Genomic DNA, 19337 nt, shown 5'->3' with positions numbered 1-19337 from the left:
TATTTCTTAACCAATATGATTATGTTGTTGAATTAATTGCAGGAAACAAGAACTATCTTCCAGACGCCTTAACTAGAGAATTTGCAATGTTCAGCCGAAAAGATGACGACGAAGGTCGTAATCCCAGAAGCAGAAGAACTGGGAAAGAACATGAACCTGAAGAGGATCCCATGGAAACCAAAGAAAAAATCCTCAAAAGGTTTCTGCTAAGTCCTAAAGGACTAGCCACAACTTATCAATCCCAGAGTAAAGGATTGGCTAGCCCGTCTCAAACGACAGACGGTAAAGGCTCATCAAGACCGTTGAAGGCTGTTGCTTTGCCAAAAAGCAAACCTACTCCAACTGGAGTAATAAATGTTTTTAATTATGAACTTCAAACATTCGATACTCCTGTGTTCAGAACTGGCAGGAGACTAGCCTACCACCAGAAAGCAATTCTGGATAATCTCCTGTTTGCTTTTCAGGAAAGAAACAGTCGTTTGATGTTTCCAGCACTCTTTGCACTTGCTGAGGAACTCTATGAAAATGGTAGACCACAGTTTGAAGAACTTCATACACAGCAGAGTGCTGTAAGAAAAGAAAAAATTCACTTCCTTGAAAGCCCAGAAAGTGCTAGGGTCCCTATCATGGCACTTAATGAATCAGACTGGCATGAATTTCATACTCTGATAGGAAGTCATAATTCTAAAGATCGAATTCCTCCAACTCTCTTTATCATTGCAGGACCATATGTTGGAAGATACTTAGTCAATGTTCAGAGTGAACATCCTCAAGAACACAAGCTTTGGCTTGTTGAAAATGGTTTTGTCCATAATCTGTGGACTAAAACAAATGATGATCTAAAAGGTTTGTCTCCCATCATTGTCAATATAGTCAAGAACATTAGAAAAAATGACTGCGTGCTTCGTCTGAAGTTCAGATCCACTCCTCTAGAATGGAGTCAAAAGGCAAACGGAGAGGTTGAGTATATTTCTCCATATCATTATGTGAGAATTATTCAATGAAAATATCTTCAACCAGCATGTGTTGGGTTCAATGGCCAGCCAAACTCAAGCATCCCATGGATGAAGGCCATGGCCCTAGAATACATCAAAAAGATCATCTCTGAAGATATCAGCAATACCTTCCTGGCAGCAGGAGAAAAAACTATTATCACTGCTTACGACCATCCGGACGTAGTCAGCAGTGACCTGTTCCTATCTCTCACCAGAAAAGAGATAGACTCGACACTGGCGTGCTTACAATGGATAGAAAAGCTTGAAAGAGATAACCATTACAAGATGTACGTGGACACAGATGTCGAAGATAATGCAACAACTGTTAGGATGGCCCAGGCAGAAAACAACTCCTTTGTCTTTGGCCACAACTCAGAAATAGATGAGAATATGTAAAGTCACGGGTGAAGCCACAAGTGAAAGAAGAAGAGCACCAAAGATGCAACTGTAGCACCTTTTGACTTAAAAGACTACTTTTGCTTTTCAAAAGGCAAGTAAAAAACACTTCACCTCTCACCTAATAAAGCTTTTGCTTTTCCCCGAACGACCTCCATCATCAGGAGCACTCAGGAAAGCAGAAGGTCACGGAGTTGTTCTGTACATTTTTATGTTTTGAATTCAAGTTTGAGTTCCGCTCCCTATATAAGGAGCTTTAAGTTCATTTGTAAGGAATCAGAAAATTGAGCAGAAGAGTCTTCTCTCAAAGAGTAAGAAAGCCATAGTAGCAGTGTGTTTCCCTTCCTGTCTAGAAGTGTGCTTTCATTTCAAGTAAGTATCTATTCTCATTCCCATGGATAGCTAAACAGCCTTTTGCTGTTTACCTGAGAATGAGGCTCTGAATGTTTAACATATATGCATTTTGAATAAATAAATTCAGGTTACTCCCCCACTTCATCAAAACCTTATAATAGTCATTATGTTTCAGTACTCATATTTGTCAGTATGTTTGCATGTTTGCGTCCTGGAGAAATCCAAAAGTTCTAATTATACTTTTCAGCAAAAAAAAATCAGTTTTAAACCTAAAATTAGGACAAGCAGCAGTGATTCCGCCTGTTAAAGTAACCGTTAGGCAAGAGACTGTTAGGTGAAAAACTTAGGCATGTTGAAGGCTAGTCTTGTTTTTAATTTTGTCGTTTAGAGCAAAGTTCTTTTTTGGTCGACTAGTATTGTTAAAACCAAGGGTCAACATAGGATGTAACAGACATATCATGAAAAGACCTATCCCTATTAGTCTTTTCCTAAAAGTAATAGTGTAATACAAAAGTGTTGGGCAGTTGGGAAATATATAGAGGCTTTTTGGGTATACGGGAAAAGGCCCTTATGAAACTAAAGAAAATCGTAATAAATAGCTCAGATGTCAGAATTTTTTTTTTTAAAAAAATTCTTACAAACTCCCCACGTTGTGTACTTTATTATTGAGTTCATAAATTGAAGATCTTCAGATCAAGAAAAATTCATAAATATTCCCGAAGTCTCTAAACTGTTTCTGATACCATAGACTCAATTTCTAATAATTCTACTTTAATTCCTTAAATTCTTCCGGGTAGTAATTTGTACTAATGCATTTGACATTACCATGGTAGTAATGCATTTGCATTACCTTACCCATGTACTCCACTTTAATTTCTTTAATTTTTTGTAGTAATAAATTTTCCTTAAATTTATCAATTTTCAATTTCATTCTAAAAAAATGAAATTAAAAATTGATATATTGAAATTATCCAAAAATAATCCAATTTCATTCTCGTTTCTACTTAGATTAATTTACAACCATATATTTATCAATTAGATTTTTCAAATAGCAACTTCATTAAGACACGAGAAATTGGGGAAACTGACCGTTGGATGAGAATATTGTACTATTTTATGCATGTTTAAAAAAATTTAGCCAATTTCGCTATAGTTTTGATTTCAATCCACTTAGTCAAACCGAAGTAACGTATATAATCTCTTGGTTGACTAATGACATAATGACCACGAACCTTGCCAATTTTTTTCACACGACCATCTTTTGAATTACTGTAACAATTTCAATGATTCATTATTAATATTTGTTTAGAAAAATTAAAGTTTTTTTTTCTTTTATATATAACTAACAGTTGACCATCTTAGTCAAGGCCTAAATGATAACAAACATGGCTAATTATTTGGGAAAATGATCATTTACCCGATTTTAGGCTAAAAATTGCCCACTTGCTCCACCAACTGTTTTTTAACCCCATTTACCCAAAACACTCTAAGGGATTATTTCCCCTTTACCCAATTAATTCTTTTTTCTTTTTTTTTGAGACTTTTTTGCCCTCTCCTTCTTTCTCACTTAGAGAGAGAAGTCACCTTCCACCTTGCTGTGCTACGGTGACCAGTGGCCGGCGCGGTCTCCGGCCACCGGTGACCGGACTCCGGCGAACGGTGACCTGATTCCGGCGACCAGTGACCGGACTCCGGCGGACGGTGACCGGATTCTGGAATCCGGCTATTATTGCCCCCCAGTAATCATATTACTGCCCCCCAGTAATCATATTATTGCCTCCCAAAAATCATATTATTGACGTCCAGTGAATTGTATGAACTCCCAAAACCAAAATGAATACACTACAGGAACAATTGATCAATTTATAATCATATTACTGCTCCCCAGTAATCATATTATTGCCCCCCAATACAAAGTCTAATGTTTCTACTGCCTCCCAATAGACCACCAAAAATGCACCTTTTTGTAGGATTCACAGATAATTTGACTTTAATACACAGAAAACAACATGTAACTTATCAAAACACCACACTATAGTGATCCATGTCCCTCGTATCAAAGTCTACTGGGGGCCAATAATGTGTCTACTGCCCCCCAATAATTATATTACTCCCCTCCAATAAACATAATTCCGATCAATACAAGTCAAGTTTACATATCCAATTGACCCAAATAGATAATCACAATGTCTGAAATTGCAAGAAGCTGATTAAGGCTTTATTGCCCCCTAGTGATATGGGCACCCAGAAATTGCTCTGGGCACCCACCGGAGTGTGAGGCCGGTGGAGGAGTTGTCGGGGCGTGGGCAAATCGGGTTGGGATCGGTGTCGGATTGGCGGACGGGCCTTGTGGACTACGTGTGGGTCTGGTGCGAGGCCGGGTTCCTCGATTGACATGGTTGTTCCGGTCGAGGAGATCACGGTGGCTGGCTGGAAGGGGAAGATCGAGTTGGTAGTTGGGTTTGGTTTGCTGCCTCGCTGTACTCATCGGTGGAATGGCTTGGAGGTGCAGGTTCGAGGGTTGCCGGGCGACGTCGTATCTGTGGCGGCCTGGATCGCATCGGATCGGACTGATCCGATCTGGACTGGGTTTCACAGATCCAAGCTGGGGATCAAATTGCTTGGAGGAGGCGGCGCTTTTATTTGGCGCGGCAGGGATGGCGGAATGACGGCGTTGCCGGAGTCAGTCTCCGGTGAGAGAAGAATTCGGTGAGGGGGGAAGGAGAGAGAGAGAATAAATCGCAGAGGGGAGGGGAGAGAGAGAGAGTCTGTGAGAGAGAGAGAGAGAGAGAGAGAGAGAGAGAGAGAGAGAGAGAGAGAGAGAGAGAGAGAGAAATATGAGTGTAATTTATAAATTAAAATGAGGGCAATACTGTCAAATACTGTTGGATTGGGTAAACGAGGTTAAAAAACTCTTGGTGGAGTAAGTGGGCAATTTTTTGCCCAAAATTGGGTAAGTGGTCACAGCCCCTAATTATTTCACACGGTACATATTACTATGCGCTGAATGTATAAACAATGCCAAATCTCTTTTATGTCATTATCGATGTTTCAATATAAACGAAATCTCTACATGCCTACTGGTGTGGTCAAACTTTTTCATTGGTTATATACAAACGTATATCTTCCAAGACAAACAACATGGACGAAAAAGAAATTCACTAATTTGACCGTTGGATGTGATCAATATGGTATGAAATGGCTACGCTAAAAAATTTATTATCTTTAGTATTCGTTTATGTTTCGATCCACATTGTCAACCATATTCTATCAAACTAAAATGCCCGTAATTAAAATTTTATTTAAGTAATGTAGGTCTCTAAAGATTTTTTTTTTTTTTTTAAGAGAGGTCGAACAAGTAATGCAGTTATATTTTTTTAATAATTTAAAGCAACAACATTTTATTTAAGTATGTACTTTATTAAAGAAAAAACAACTATAGAGATGAGCTGGAAGTGGCCAGAACCTAGAGAGGAAAATATATTCAAAGTTAAATGAAATGTCTATGAAATATTTTTACTTCATCTTTCTGTAATTAGTATAGTTTGTTTATTTATATATTTTGAAGTCTTATTGAAATATTGTAGTTTATTAAAAAAAGGAAAATAAAAACAAACAAAAAAGTAAATAAAAATCAGGAAAAAAAAACAACTAGTTAGTGTTTTTTGTTTATTTATGTATTTTGAAGATGGATCAAATTACAAAGTAAAAATATTTTTGCCGTGCTCATAGAACTAAGTTGTATTATTTTCTATTCTTATTAAGGAATACAAATAGGACACCTAGCCGTCTAAGCTAGGGTTACTTTCTTGGGCAAGAAAGCCAATTCGAGCGTTCATGAATTTGGACGTACTTAGTTTGAATTGCAGAGGAATCTGCAATGATGCAACGACGAGGGCTCTGAAGGACTTGTGTATTCAGAACCGTCCACATATCATTTTCTTATGCGAAACGAAGATCAGCAGAATGGAAGATTTTGAAAGCCTACGACGATCGTTAGGTTTTGTTCATGCAGAGGAGGTTTTGAGTGTTGGCCAAGCAGGAGGCTTGGGTTTGTTTTGGAACAATGATGTACAGGTTCGAACTGGAACTAAATCTGCGCATCAATATAGATGTAGTGGTCGTGGGGGAGGCTGGTGCTCCATCATGGCGTCTGACGAGGTTTTACGGTATGCTCGTACGAGAGAACTGGATAAATCATGGCAATTATTACGTGATCTCTCAGATCTTGATTCTCTGCCTTGGGTGGTGATTGGCGATTTTAATGAAATTCTAAATAGTGGGGAGAAGATCGCTGGCCCTTTGCGGTCGGAGAGGCAAATGTGTGGTTTTAGGGAGGCTTTAGGGTACTGTGAATTGTTGGACTTAGGGTTTCAGGGTTCAATGGCGACATGGTGGAATTCTGAGACCTTGTTACGTCTGGATCGGGCTGTTTGTACCCCTTCTTGGGTTGATATTTTTAACCATGCTAGAGTGTTGCATCTGGCACCTTCTGATTCTGATCATGTTCCGGTTTTGTTAAGAGGAAGCTCTTTGCCTCTGACTGCAAGACCTAGAGCTAACCGCTTCAAGTTTGAAGCGTTTTGGTTGCAGCATTCTGATTGTGATGATATTGTGAAGGAGGCCTGGGGTACTGATGTCTCAGGCACCCCTATGTTTTGTGCAACGAAGAAAATTACGCACACTAGATTTCGACTGAACAAATGGCAAAAGGAGGTTTTTAAGGGCAGACAACTATAGATGTTGGGCATTCGTGCTCGGTTGGAAGAGTTACTGAGTGTCTCCCCTTCGGTGGAAGTACAATTTGAGAAGAAAGAGTTGACAGATAAGCTTCAAAGTTTATTGTTTCAGGAGGAGTTGTTTTGGAAGCAACGTGCTAAAGTCATATGGCTTAAGGAAGGGGATCGAAATACTGGGTATTTTCATTGAAAAACTGAGAATAGAAAGTGTAAGAATTGTTTGCAAGGTCTCTTTGATGAGAATGGGCAGTGGCAGGATAAGGATGCGGGCATTGAACATGTGGTCACTACTTATTTTTCTAAGATGTTTCAAGCCTCTGAAATTGATGGGGAGGCTTTGAATTGAACTCTGGAAGCTATTGCCCAGCATGTTACTCAAGAGATGAATACTCAACTTTGTGCGTCATATACCAAGGAGGAAGTTCGTTCTGCTCTTTTTCAGATGTATCCGACTAAATCCCCAGGGCCTGATGGAATGACTCCCTTTTTCTTCCAACACTACTGGGAGCATGTTGGAGATGATATTTTTGCAGCGGTTAATAGTTTTTTTTGCAAACAGGCCAGTTGTTGAAGGAAGTTAACTTCACTCATATTTGTCTCATTCCAAAGGTGAGCAATCCAGAACATATGTCAGATTTGAGACCCATTGCACTTTGTAATGTGATTTACAAAATTTGTTCAAAGGTTATTGCTAATAGGTTGAAGACAATTCTTCCGGAGGTGATCTCCCCCTTCCAAAGTGCTTTTGTCCCTAGTAGGCTGATAACTGATAATATTTTAGTGGCCAATGAGATAGCGCACTTTGTGCATAATAAACGAGATGGGGATGATGGATACATAGCGTTGAAATTGGATTTGAGCAAGGCCTACGGCAGGATAGAATGGATATTTCTGGAGCAGGTGACGCTATGGTTTGGATTTGCAAGCAGTTTGATTTCTATGGTGATGCAATGTGTGAGTACGGTGAGGTATTCTTTTTTTATTAGGGGGAGACCCCAGGGGCATGTTACTCCCAGTAGGGGACTTCGACAAGGTGACCCATTGTCACCCTATCTCATTCTCATTGGAGCTGAGGGCTTCTCAACGTTACTACATCAGAGATTGACTATGGGTGTTCTTCTTGGCATTGCGGTGTGTGCGAACGCACCTTCAGTAAATCATTTACTGTTTGCAGACGACAATATGCTTTATGCACAGGCCTCTCTAGAGTCTTGTGGGATTATTCAGGAGGTTTTAGATATTTATCGGAGAGCTTCTGGTCAGGTGGTTAATTTTGCTAAGAGTTCCGTCGTATTTAGCAAAAACGTGCCGGTTGATCTATAGGATGACATTTATGGAGTTTTAGGTGTAGAGGTGGTGGAGTCACTCGCTAAATATTTAGGCCTTCCGACTTTTGTAGGCCGAAAGAAAACGACCACTTTTCAGTATATCAAGGAGAGATTGTCTAAAAAATTGTTTTCTTGGCAAGGTAAATTCCTAAGCGGAGCGGGAAAAGATATTTTAATTAGGGTGGTGGCTCAAGCATTGCCTAGCTATGCGATGAGTGTTTTTCAACTCACCAAAAGCTTTTGTGAAGACTTGGAGTAGCAATGTGCAAAGTTTTGGTGGGGAAGTACATTAGACAAAAGGAAGATACAATGGAAGAATTGGAATGCTCTTTGCAATCCGAGAGAAGATGGGGAATTAGGCTTTCGCAGTCTGACCAATTTTAATTCTGCCCTGCTAGCTAAACAAGCATGGAGGATATTGAATTTTCCTAGTTCGCTGGTGGCTCGAATCTATAAGGCAAGATATTTCCCGGATACTTCTTTTTGGGAAGCCGCACATCATTCTTCGCCTTCGTATTCGTGGAGAAGTATTTTCTCTACTCGGGAATTGCTTAAAGAGAGCTGTTATTGGAAAGTAGGTACTGGAGAGAACATTGGCATCTTTGCAGAAAATTGGGTGGTGGCATTGCCTGCTGGAAGACCTCTACCCACAGGGTTGATTGATAGTGACATCCAGACAGTGAATGACTTAATGTTTGAACATGGCAGGTGGAATATACCCTTAATACAGGGGGGTCTTCACGGCTGACGAAGCAGCTGCGATTGCAGCTATTCCCTTGAGTAGGAGAGTAGTGAATGACCGCCTATGTTGGAGACTTTCAAAGATGGAAACTTCTCTGGGAAGACAGCCTATAGGTTTGCTTTTTTGAAGTTGTCCTGCTATCCGCCATTGCAACTCCCAGTTGACTCGGGTTTTTGGAAAAAACTGTGGAAGGTGGCAATTCCAAACAAAGCCAAGATCCATGTCTGGAGGGCGTGTCTGGTTATACTTCCATCTTTAGGAAGCTTGGCCTAGAAGCGAGTGGTAATGGACTCACATGTATGTGTTTTATGTGAGGATCTTACTGAAACGACTCTCCATTTATGTAGGGATTGTCCCTATACTAGGTTGGTACTACAGAAGAACACATTGCTTCATCAGGTATGTTATACCCCTAGCAATATGACTGGGGATGTTATTAGTTGGTTAAGTCAGTGTGCTAAAGACTTGTCATTACCTCAGTTCGGAGAACTTCTGTTTTCTCTTTGGGGTGTTTGGAAGGAAAGAAACGATAGAGTTTGGAATCTTAAGAGGCTCAAGGCTTGGGATGTTAGCTTGGGGATTGTTTCTCGGTTGAAGGAGTTCAGATTTCATAATCATAAACCTCCCCGATCCAAATCTGTACACAGAGCAGTGTGGAGGGCACCCCAGTAGGTTTTGTTAAGATCAATGTGGATGGTGCATTTCATCATGTTACTAGGAAAGGTGGATTGGGTTTCGAAATCAGAAACGAGACTGGAGTGATGTTAGGAGGAGGGGCTTGGCCTGTGAGTGGTTTACTTTCTCCGGAACACGCTGAAATTTTGGCATGCAAAGCTGCAGTAGAGTTTGCAGGGGAGCACGGTTTTGGTCCAGCTATACTGGAAACCGATGCATTGGAGGTTCAGCATCAGCTCCCGAGGTGTGCTTTAGCTAACTTGTCGCTATTGGGCAGAATCTATGATGATGTAGGGATACTTTTGAAGTCCCATAATGTGGTGCAGGTGTTACATGTCGATCGGCAAGGAAATGGGGTTGCGCATGTGTTGGCTACCTATGGTCACTCTCTTAGGCAGAATGCGTTTTATTTTTCAGTTCCAGATTTCTTACAAGCTGTGATTGCAACTGAGCTTTGTACTTTGTAGACTTCTTTTCTTTCAATAAATGCCTGACACCTTTGATTCAAAAAAAAAATGTATTTTGTGTTCAAGTAAATCATTATTTGTGTGTTTGGCCCAAACTCTAGGTTACTTGACCTAGTGGTAATAGGGTTTAATTAGAAGGATCTAGATATTCCTATTCAATGTATGATTACCTTTCCTTTTATGATTCGGATTCTATGCATTGTAATCCTCTATATAAAGAGACCCCTATTATCAATGAGAATACACAACGATTTTCTCTCAATTTCTCGTTTCCCTAAAACACGTTATCAACATGAGCCCTAACCACAAAAACCAAAAACCAAAAACCAAAAAATATTCATCGCTACCGCAAGCACGCTAGCCGCCTCACCACAGTTGAGACTCACCGCCGCACGTCCGCTGCCCCTACAGCACCGCTGCATGCCCATTGCATCCTTCTCCTCCTAGTTTCTTCTCTCGTTCCTGTGCATATCAGTCAGTTTGCAATCCCTGAAACGTCTAGTTCAGAACTTCAGATCAAATTTCTTCCTTCATCAAAGTTGTTCACCTCTGTCTCTTCTATCTGATCTCCAAATTTCAGCCCCATTGGAGTCGTTTTGATACAGAAGCGAATCTGCTCCGAATTTCAACAAGTTTGATTCGCCTAGGACTGAAGCTCGTCTGCAATCCTACAACGAGGATCGAATGCGCTCTACAATCCTAAGAGGTATGGTTTACTAAAAGTTCCCACTTTTAAAGTTTTTTTATTCTTTTTCGCTTCTTTTTCTCGGGGACTTGCAACCTCCCTTCTTCTACCCCCCTTTCTTCATCATAGGGGAAACCAAATTAAGCCGAACTGTGGGGGTTCGTGCTCACTCCAAGCTTAGAGATTGTTGAGATCTCCAAACTTAGAGTTTGTAGAGAATTTATGATCGACGACTTACGTCATTGTTTCGATCTAATCCAATACCTCTTGGAATTTAATTTCTTGGAAGCAATTACGCTCAGAAATATTTCCTAATTTCTTGGAAGCGATTACGCCCAGGAATTTTATATGTTTTCGTGGTAGCCTTTTTAGCTCTGAAACTAACCCTAATTTCTTGTTCTCTTTCAGGATGAGTAAACCTGAATAAATTGGACTTTGCTCCATTGGGAACAACTGGCTCTGGATATCACAGGTGGGTTCGTGATGTCCACCAGCATCTCAAGGCCGATAGAATCCTGGATACGATTCTCGAGCCTAGCCAGTATGTGCTAACTATTGAGCAAGCTCAAGCTTGGGAAGCAAATAGAGCAGCCTTAGAGGCAAATAAGGCGAAAACTATCATCCTAATGACTCGTCATATGGATGATTCGCTCCAGTACGAGTGTATGAATGAAGAAGACCCCAGAAGGCTGTGGGTCTCACTCGAAGAAAGATTTGGCAACATCCGTGACTCCCTGCTTCCTGACCTAGAAGTGAGATGGCATAGCCTCCGCTTCTGTGATTTCAAGTCAGTTCTTGACTACAACTCTGAAGCACTTCACATTAAATCCTTAATGAAATTCTGTGGTAAAGAGATCACAAATGCGATGTTGATTGAGAAGACTCTCTCTACCTTTCCCGTCTCTGCATTGATGGTTGCTAAGAACTATCGAATCGATGTTACTGCAAGACGGATCACAAGGTTTCATGAGCTCATTGGAGCTATGAATGTCGCTGAAAAGCATGACAACATCCTTGTGAAGAACTAGAATTCGAGATCCGTGGGAATATAGCATATTCCGGAATCCAATTAAAGTCGCGCCCCAAAGAGAGGGCAACAAAAGCGAAACCCTAATCTTAGGGATACTTTTGGACGTTCTGGTCCATATAATCGCTCTACTTGGGAAGGTAACCGCCAAAATAGGTGAACACGGAATCGAAGAGGTCAACATGGAAAGAGAGAGGGAGGCAACGCCTCTGGCCATGTTGGTGGGGCCACCAACATTAAGATCCATCTAAATGACGCTTTCAAAGTGCCTCAATCAATGGAGCTTGAGCAAAGAGATGTATGTTCTCGATGTGGAGTGTCTGATCATTTGGCACACATTTGTAGAGCTCGTGAAGAACTTGTCACCGCCTACAAAGCATATTGTGAAGCAAGAGAAGCTCACTATGTGGAACAAGAAGATCAAGAAGATGATCTAGAGTGAAGGGGTGAAGACTACAAATCTGGATGGGATCAATAGATCGCCAATTCTGTTTAAGTCTTTATTTTTCCAAGAGATGTAATAGGCAATTGCCATATACTTTGTAGTAAATGCCAATGGTTTAGTCTTTCTTCAAAGTAGGCTCACCCAAAGTAAGTGTGATGTCTAGAAAGGTTTTGAGATTAGTGGTACTTAAGCGAGCCTTGCTCCACCGACATCTCTTTACTCACCTGGTCACATTTATTTTGGAATTACCGAAAGAAGTTAGACGACTACCATTGTTTTGCATTAGCTAGCATTTTGGATTAGATTTTCTTTGGTCAAAGAGACAATGATGTAACTCCATTGGCTTATGAATAAAAATTTCGAGTTCTTTTCACTATGACTCCATTTTGATTCTGAGCATACTTCTTTGTGACTACGATGGCTGGGCCATCAGTATTAATTCAAGGACAGGGAATAGCCCAAGTTCCCCTTGCCAAATGGCACCTTGATTACTGTCATAGAAACTCTCTAAACTCATAGGGCAAATCGCACCTATCAATAGCCAACGGATTCTATGCGAAAACGCATGTAGAGAACGTAAATGTGTTCCTTTGCAACACCTCTAATGACTGCTAACAAAGGCGCATCTTAGAGAAGTTTATGTGTCTCTCTAGTGGACTCTATGTCACTATTCGAGCTATTAAATCCAATAAAGTTATGAGAGAAAGTCTCTTGGATTTAGACACATATTGGCTTTGCCACTACAAGATAGGTCATCCTGGTCACGATATGATGATCCGTCTACTAAAGACTTCACATGGACATTCTATCTCTCGAGCGAAATGAAGCATGAATCAAAAGTTGATTTCTAGACTAAGTATAACCGACGCTGCTGCTAGGGTATCGCCTCCATCACCATCAGCCTAGGGCTGGCACAGTCCCTATCCATGACACCATGGATAGCGTCCATCATAGTGATGGCGCCCCAGGTGATGCTGCAATCACCAACTTACTTCAAATAGCTTTTCAGACACTCAGGCCCAACCAAAATCCTTATTGGTTGCTTTTAAAGCCTCTCGCTCGTTTTACAAAGCCCGTTCCTTAGAGAAATTAGGACTGAGACCGTCCTATGCAAAGGATATAAAAATACTCATTATGTTCTTACATAGAATCCGTAGGGATTCTGTGGACTAGTTCAACCAACTTGCAGACGTTTAAATATCTCAAGATGTTGGTTGACACGCAAACGCGCTGGTCATGTGTTGTGCCATTATCCACTTGTAAATGCTACTTATGCTACACTCCTAGCACATATCATACAACAACGGGCTCACTCCCCGGATCATCCTATTCAGTCAATGGATTTGACATTGCTAGAAAGTTTACATCGAAGACTTTTGATGGTTATTGCATTGGGACTGATGTTGGACATCATATTCCCATGAACACACCCAAATGGTCTCGCGGAAACGACTACAATGGTAGTCCAGACATTGGTAATGCGCACCAATCTCCTTACATCCGCTTGGGGTGATGCAATATCACATGCAGCTATGCTCATTCGTCTACGACCTACCGCCACTCAATCTACCTCTGCTTTACAGCTAGTGACTGGGTACAAGTATCATACTTATGCATATTTGAGTGTGCCAATTGTGTCGCCACATCGCTCTATAACAGGTCCTTACAGACAAATGGGCAACTACGTTGGATTTAAGACTCCAACAATCGTCCGCCACTTAATGCCCTTGCCAGGCGATCTCATTACCGCTAGATTTACGGTTTGTCACTGTGATGAGACAGTCTTCCCGTCGTTAGGGGGAGATAAGAACACGGATATTCAGTAGGAATGACATGAATTGTCGTGGTCTGTCCCCACTATGTCTCATATCGATCCCTGTTAAAGTGACGAGATTACACAAATATGCTGCAAACATGTCTGCAAGGAAGGACGTCCCTATGAGGGGACGTAGCGCTAACCTACACAGAGGTAGGCATGGTGCCAACGCCATAGAGAGTGACACTTTGGCGTTACAATCCATGGCCCCAGCTAGGATGCGTGGGAGGCCCGTGGGTTCGAAGGATACTTTGGCACATTCCAATCCTTTGATCATCAAGACTCATTCCAATCCTCTGATCATCAAGACTCAAAATCCGTCTCATGAGAATCTTCGGGGATAGGGTTATCATTGGGGGATGCCTCAGCGTTAGAATCTATTCCTGAGAATATAGAGCTCTATGAAAATTACACTAGTGTACATGAAATGTGGGATAGAAACTCTATCATAATTGATGATGTAGTTGCGCATTTTGTTGGGCATGAGTTTGTTGAGTCTGACGATATCGAACCACGCTCCATTGATGAATGAATGCTAACGTAGAGAAATCTGGCCTAAATGGAAAGATATGATCCAGGTTAAGTTGGATTCTCTAATGAAGAGGAAGGTTTTGAGCCAGTAGTGCTAACATATCCTAACATAAAACCTATTGACTAATGGGTCTTCGTTAGAAAGCGTGATGAGAAAAAGAGATGGCAATCTCACCTTATGGAGCAAGGCTTCTCACAAAATGCCCTGGAATTGACTACGATGAGACATATTCTCTCGTAATGGATGTCATTGCACTCCACTACCCTGTCAGTTTGGTAGTTTCTGAATAACTGACTATGCAGCTTACAAATGTGGTCACTACGTATCTCTATGGGGATCAAGATACGGAATATACATGAACGTTATGGTGAACTTCATTTATCCAAGTCAAGTGGCTCTAAAGGACCACGGAGCGCGTTTACAAAGAGGTTGAAACGCTCACTAAAATGACTACTTGATTGGGAAGGGATATGCCCACTCGTTTCCATAACAAGTTTCAGATTTTTTCGTGGTTCATGTTGGACATGATCTTCATTGGAAGCCCTTAAAGAGTTAAGGGAAACCACTGAACACTTGAAATCCGAGTTTGAGATGAAGGATTTTGGGAGAACACGATTATGTCTCGGTTTGAAACTTGAGCATCGTGTTGATAGATGCTTAGGCATTTTGACAAGGTCAAGCCTCCAAGCACCCCCATGATCGTCCGTAGACTTGATCCTAAAAAGGATCCTCTTCGTTCAAAGGATGATGACGAAGATGTGCTAGAGGCAGGAGTGCCTTAATTGAGTACAATAGGCACATTATTGTACTTAGTTCAATGCACAGGACCAGACATCTCATTTACAGTGAACTTGTTAGCTAGATATAGCTTTGCACCAACGCGACGCCATTGGATTAGTGTAAAAGATATCTTTCGGTACTTGAGATGTACGATTGATATGGGCTTGTTCTATCCCTACATAGAGATGATGGATTCGGACCCATCACACACCAGGATCGCCGCCAACATTGGCCTGCGTCCACTATCCCCGTCCCAAAATTACATGTGTTTTGGAAGGTTTTGCTGATATTGGGTATCTCTCTGACCCATACAAAGGTCATTCCCAAACTGGTTAAGTGTTCACCATGGAAAAAGACCGTGATATCTTGGAGTTCTACAGAACAGACCTTAGTCGCTATATCTTCAAAGCATGCAGAGATTATTTCTCTTCACGAAATGGTTCGTGAATGTTTATGGATTGGATCCATAATTACGCATGTCCGAACAATTATGGTTTGAAGTCTACCACAGATGAGCCTACGAGCATTTAGGATAATGCTTTTTCATTTTGAACAAATGAAGCAAGGCTACATCAAAAGCGACAACACCAAGCATAATCAGCAACAACAGACTCTCCTCAAAATCAAAGTGAACTAGGTTCAATCTGAGGACAGTATGGCAGACTTGCTCACTAAGTCATTGCCTAAATTCCACTTTCGAGAAACATGTTGGTAGCATCGTTTGGGGAAGTTATCCGAACTCCAATGACCGTAGTCATCAAGGGGAGATGCAGACATCAGGGGAGGTGTCTATATGTATGGTCTCGAAATGTGAAGGGTGTGTTGTGCTCTTTTTCCCCTTCGACCGAGGTTATTTTTGTCCCACTGGGTTTTTGTTACTCGGCAAGGTTTTCAACGAGGCAACGAGAGAAGCACTGCGTTTGGGCAACACAAGGGGGAGTGTTCAAGTAAATCTTTATTTGTGTGTCTGGCCCAGACTCTAGGTTACTTGACCTAGTGATAATAGAGTTTAATTAGAAGGATCTAGATATTCCTATTCAATGTATGATTATCTTTCCTTTTATGAAATCCTCTATATAAAGAGGCCCCTATTATCAATGAGAATACACAGCGATTTTCTCTCAATTTCTTGTTTCCCTAAAACATTTTGAAGATTTTTTAAGTACTGTAGTTTATTGAAAAAGGAAAAGATAAACACAAAAGGGGAAAAAAACTCAAACGTCGTCGTGGTTCGAACCCACATCATGTGGACCTCTACCACTATACTAACTACAGTTTTTTTTTTTATGACAGATAAAGTACAACAACTAAAAGACAAAGCCTCTAGAAACACCCCCTCCCAACTGATTCAACTGGAACTCTGGGACACCGAAAGGGGCAAACAAAAGAACTATACAGAAGGAGTAGCAGAATTATGAGTTGCTGAAGCTAAGTGATCTGCAATAAAATTGGCCTCTCGACAAATATGGCGAAAAATGATCGACTGAAATTGAAGAGTGAGCTCCTTAATGTCATTAATTAGAGTCCTGATTCACCAAGGTATCTGGCATCTGCCTTGAACACAATCCAATAAGAGCTTGGAATCCCCTTCCACAACTAAATTGGGATACTGATGCAAAACAGCAGTGTGTAAACCGTCTCGTAAAGCTGTTGTCTCCGCCACAAGTACAGAAGTATACCCAAGTTTTCTATTAGCTGCAAATAGAGGATTACCATCCTCATTGCTAATTACAAAACCAATAGAGGCTGTCCCATTTCTGACAGAACCATCAAAGTTCAACTTAACTTGATTCACATTAGGAGGCTGCCATTTGATATAAAAGAATTTTGTAACCTTTGGATGAGATGTTCTAGGATTATCTTTAAGATAGCTAGAGCTTAGCAGAGAAGCTTGAAAAACACAAGAAGAAGGAGAAACTTGACGATGCTTAAAGATTAAGTTATTCCTGCAATTCCAAATAGCCCAAGCAGTGTAGAGAATTGAAGCCAGCGCCTCAACAGAAGAAGAATTCGTACTCGTCTGCTCAATCCAAGACAAAAATGAATTACTTCAAGATAAAGGATTAGGAGATGGAGCTAAAGACCAAACTTGAACAGCAAAAGGACAATGCTTAAAAAGATGATCAATGGATTCTATTGTGTTTAGACAAAATGGACACTGCGGGGAAATATTAATTTTTTTTTTTTTTTTTTAGAAAGTGGTGTAAGAGCTAACTCAGCACCCTTACCCGAATTTATTAAAAATCAAGTAAAAAAAGATACATAGCAAGGGGGGCTAGACCAAACCTTGCCGAAAGAGAAAAATACAAAAATGCAAAGTACATAAGAAACAAAAATCATTGAGAAGCGGGGGACTAGGCCAAGACCGCTTTCAAAACAAACAATACTAAAAGACAAAAGAAAGAGGCACTTCGTATCTTTCCTATTATTTCCATCCATAAAATAAGGCAACCCTTCCACTATGAAAAATGATAATTTGGAAAACCCAAATAATCAGCTTGTAGAAACCTGTGGAGCTCACTAGGAGGATTATCATACCAAGTAAAAGTTGCATTTGAGATTCCCAAGTTTGCCATCTTGTCAGCTACAACATTACCTTCTCTAAAAATATGACTACATCGAAAATATTAATTATGATTATAACAAGAAATCTTATCTCTAGTCTTTAAAGCATTTCGAAGTAAGGTCCAAGCAAAAATTTTAACTTTAGAAGAAATGTTTAACTTCCACATTTTGGTTAAAACTGAAGTTCTGGAATGACACTGAACAGTTTGGGATTGGATCCAAGAGGCAGATTTGATTGAGAAGTCCCCTGAAGATGAAGGTCCCCAAACAAAACTATTAGGTGTAGGATGAATAGGAATACGAATCGCTAAAATTTTTTGAACAATATCCTGAGGTAATAAATTCTGAAGTGCAGTAATATCCCAAGTGTTATGAGTAATGAACTGTGCTACAGTAAGATTCCAGTTAAGATGAGCTCGTTGATCTTCTGGCAAGATGAGATATAAAGGAAAAGGAAACACCCAATTGAAAGACCAAAATAAAATACTCTGACCATCTCCCACAATCCATCTAATGCCCTGGGAAATTAAGTCTCTAGCGTCTAGAATACCTTTCCAAGCTAAAGTTCGAGGCCTTTTTCTGAACAGTTAAAAAGTGATTATGCTTCAAATACTTTCTAGTAACTAACTGAACCCACCAATTATGAGGTTGAGTTAAGATTTTCCAGCCTAATTTGGCTAAAGCAGCTTTATTAAAATGACTAGGTAAACGTACCCCTAAACCACCTTTAGATTTGGGAAGACAAACTTGATTCCAATCAACATGACCTTGTGACTTACCCCAGAAGAACTACCTGAACTCTTTATTAATTCTATCAGAAAGACTACGAGGACATTTAAAACAAGAAAGAATATGATTAGGCATTCCAGAAAGATTAGATTTAAGCAAGGTCAACTTATCTCCTCTGGAGAGAGTATGAGCTTTCCAACCTACTAACTTTTTTCTGAATTTTAACTGGAAGGTCGTCAAAGTTAAGAGGATCTTTCTAACAAACTATATTATGAACTCCAAGGTATCGACCAATAGAAGATTTATGTTGGATTCCGAGACAGCAAGCAATATCTCTTTTAATAGATGCAGAAATGTTATTAGCAAAGTATATTGTGGACTTGTGATAATTTATTTGTTATCCTGCTGCTTCAGAAAATAGAGTTAAAGTATGTAAATATTTTTGGCAGCAGAATGAGAAGCTTTGGCAAAAATAAGACAATCATCCGCAAACACAAGATTAGAAATTTTGAAACCATGAGTAGAAGTAAAAATGCCAACATGAGTTCTAGACTTAGTAGTAAGATCATTGAGTTTCCTAATGAAGGGTTCCAAAGCAAGAATAAATAAATAAGGTGAAAGAGGGTCTCCTTGTCTAATTCCTCTATTATGCCTAAAAGATCCCTGAGGACAACCATTAGGAGAATGGAAAAAGAAACAGTACGTAAGCAGTTTGTAATAAGACTAATCCAATTATTGCAAAACCCAAAAGCTTTTAAACAGGCGACTAAATAATCCCAGTTAAGAAAGTCATAAGCCTTTTCTAAATCAAGTTTGATTGCCATAGATCCCATCTTACCTCTTTTCTTGTTAAAAGAAGAAAATAACTCATGTGCTATAAGAATGTTATCATGAATAGACTTGCCAGGAGAAAAAGCTCCTTGATTATTAGAAATACATTTAGTCAATACAGGTCTAAGTCTAGCAATCATAATCTTTGTAGTACTAACTACAGTTGGTGAGAATGCTTTCTTCTCTTCCTTTTTATGTTTATATTGTAACTAGTTATTAATCTGAACCACC

General features: G+C 40.1%; 1 protein-coding gene across 1 annotated transcript; it reads left to right on the top strand.

The window, feature by feature from the left end:
• The first annotated feature begins 8974 nt into the window (after nt 1-8974).
• LOC112183708 lies at nt 8975-9696 on the top strand. The gene is made up of 2 exons (XM_024322057.1): nt 8975-9222; nt 9273-9696. Exons 1-2 carry the CDS (start codon nt 8975-8977, stop codon nt 9694-9696), a joined length of 672 nt encoding a protein of 223 aa, XP_024177825.1.
• Nucleotides 9697-19337: the final 9641 nt, after the last annotated feature.

This window comes from Rosa chinensis, chromosome 2 (genome assembly GCF_002994745.2).
Source record: "Rosa chinensis cultivar Old Blush chromosome 2, RchiOBHm-V2, whole genome shotgun sequence".
NCBI lineage: Eukaryota > Viridiplantae > Streptophyta > Magnoliopsida > Rosales > Rosaceae > Rosa > Rosa chinensis.
Note: the sequence above shows the minus strand (reverse complement) of the source record. Positions and strands in the feature narration are given on the sequence as shown.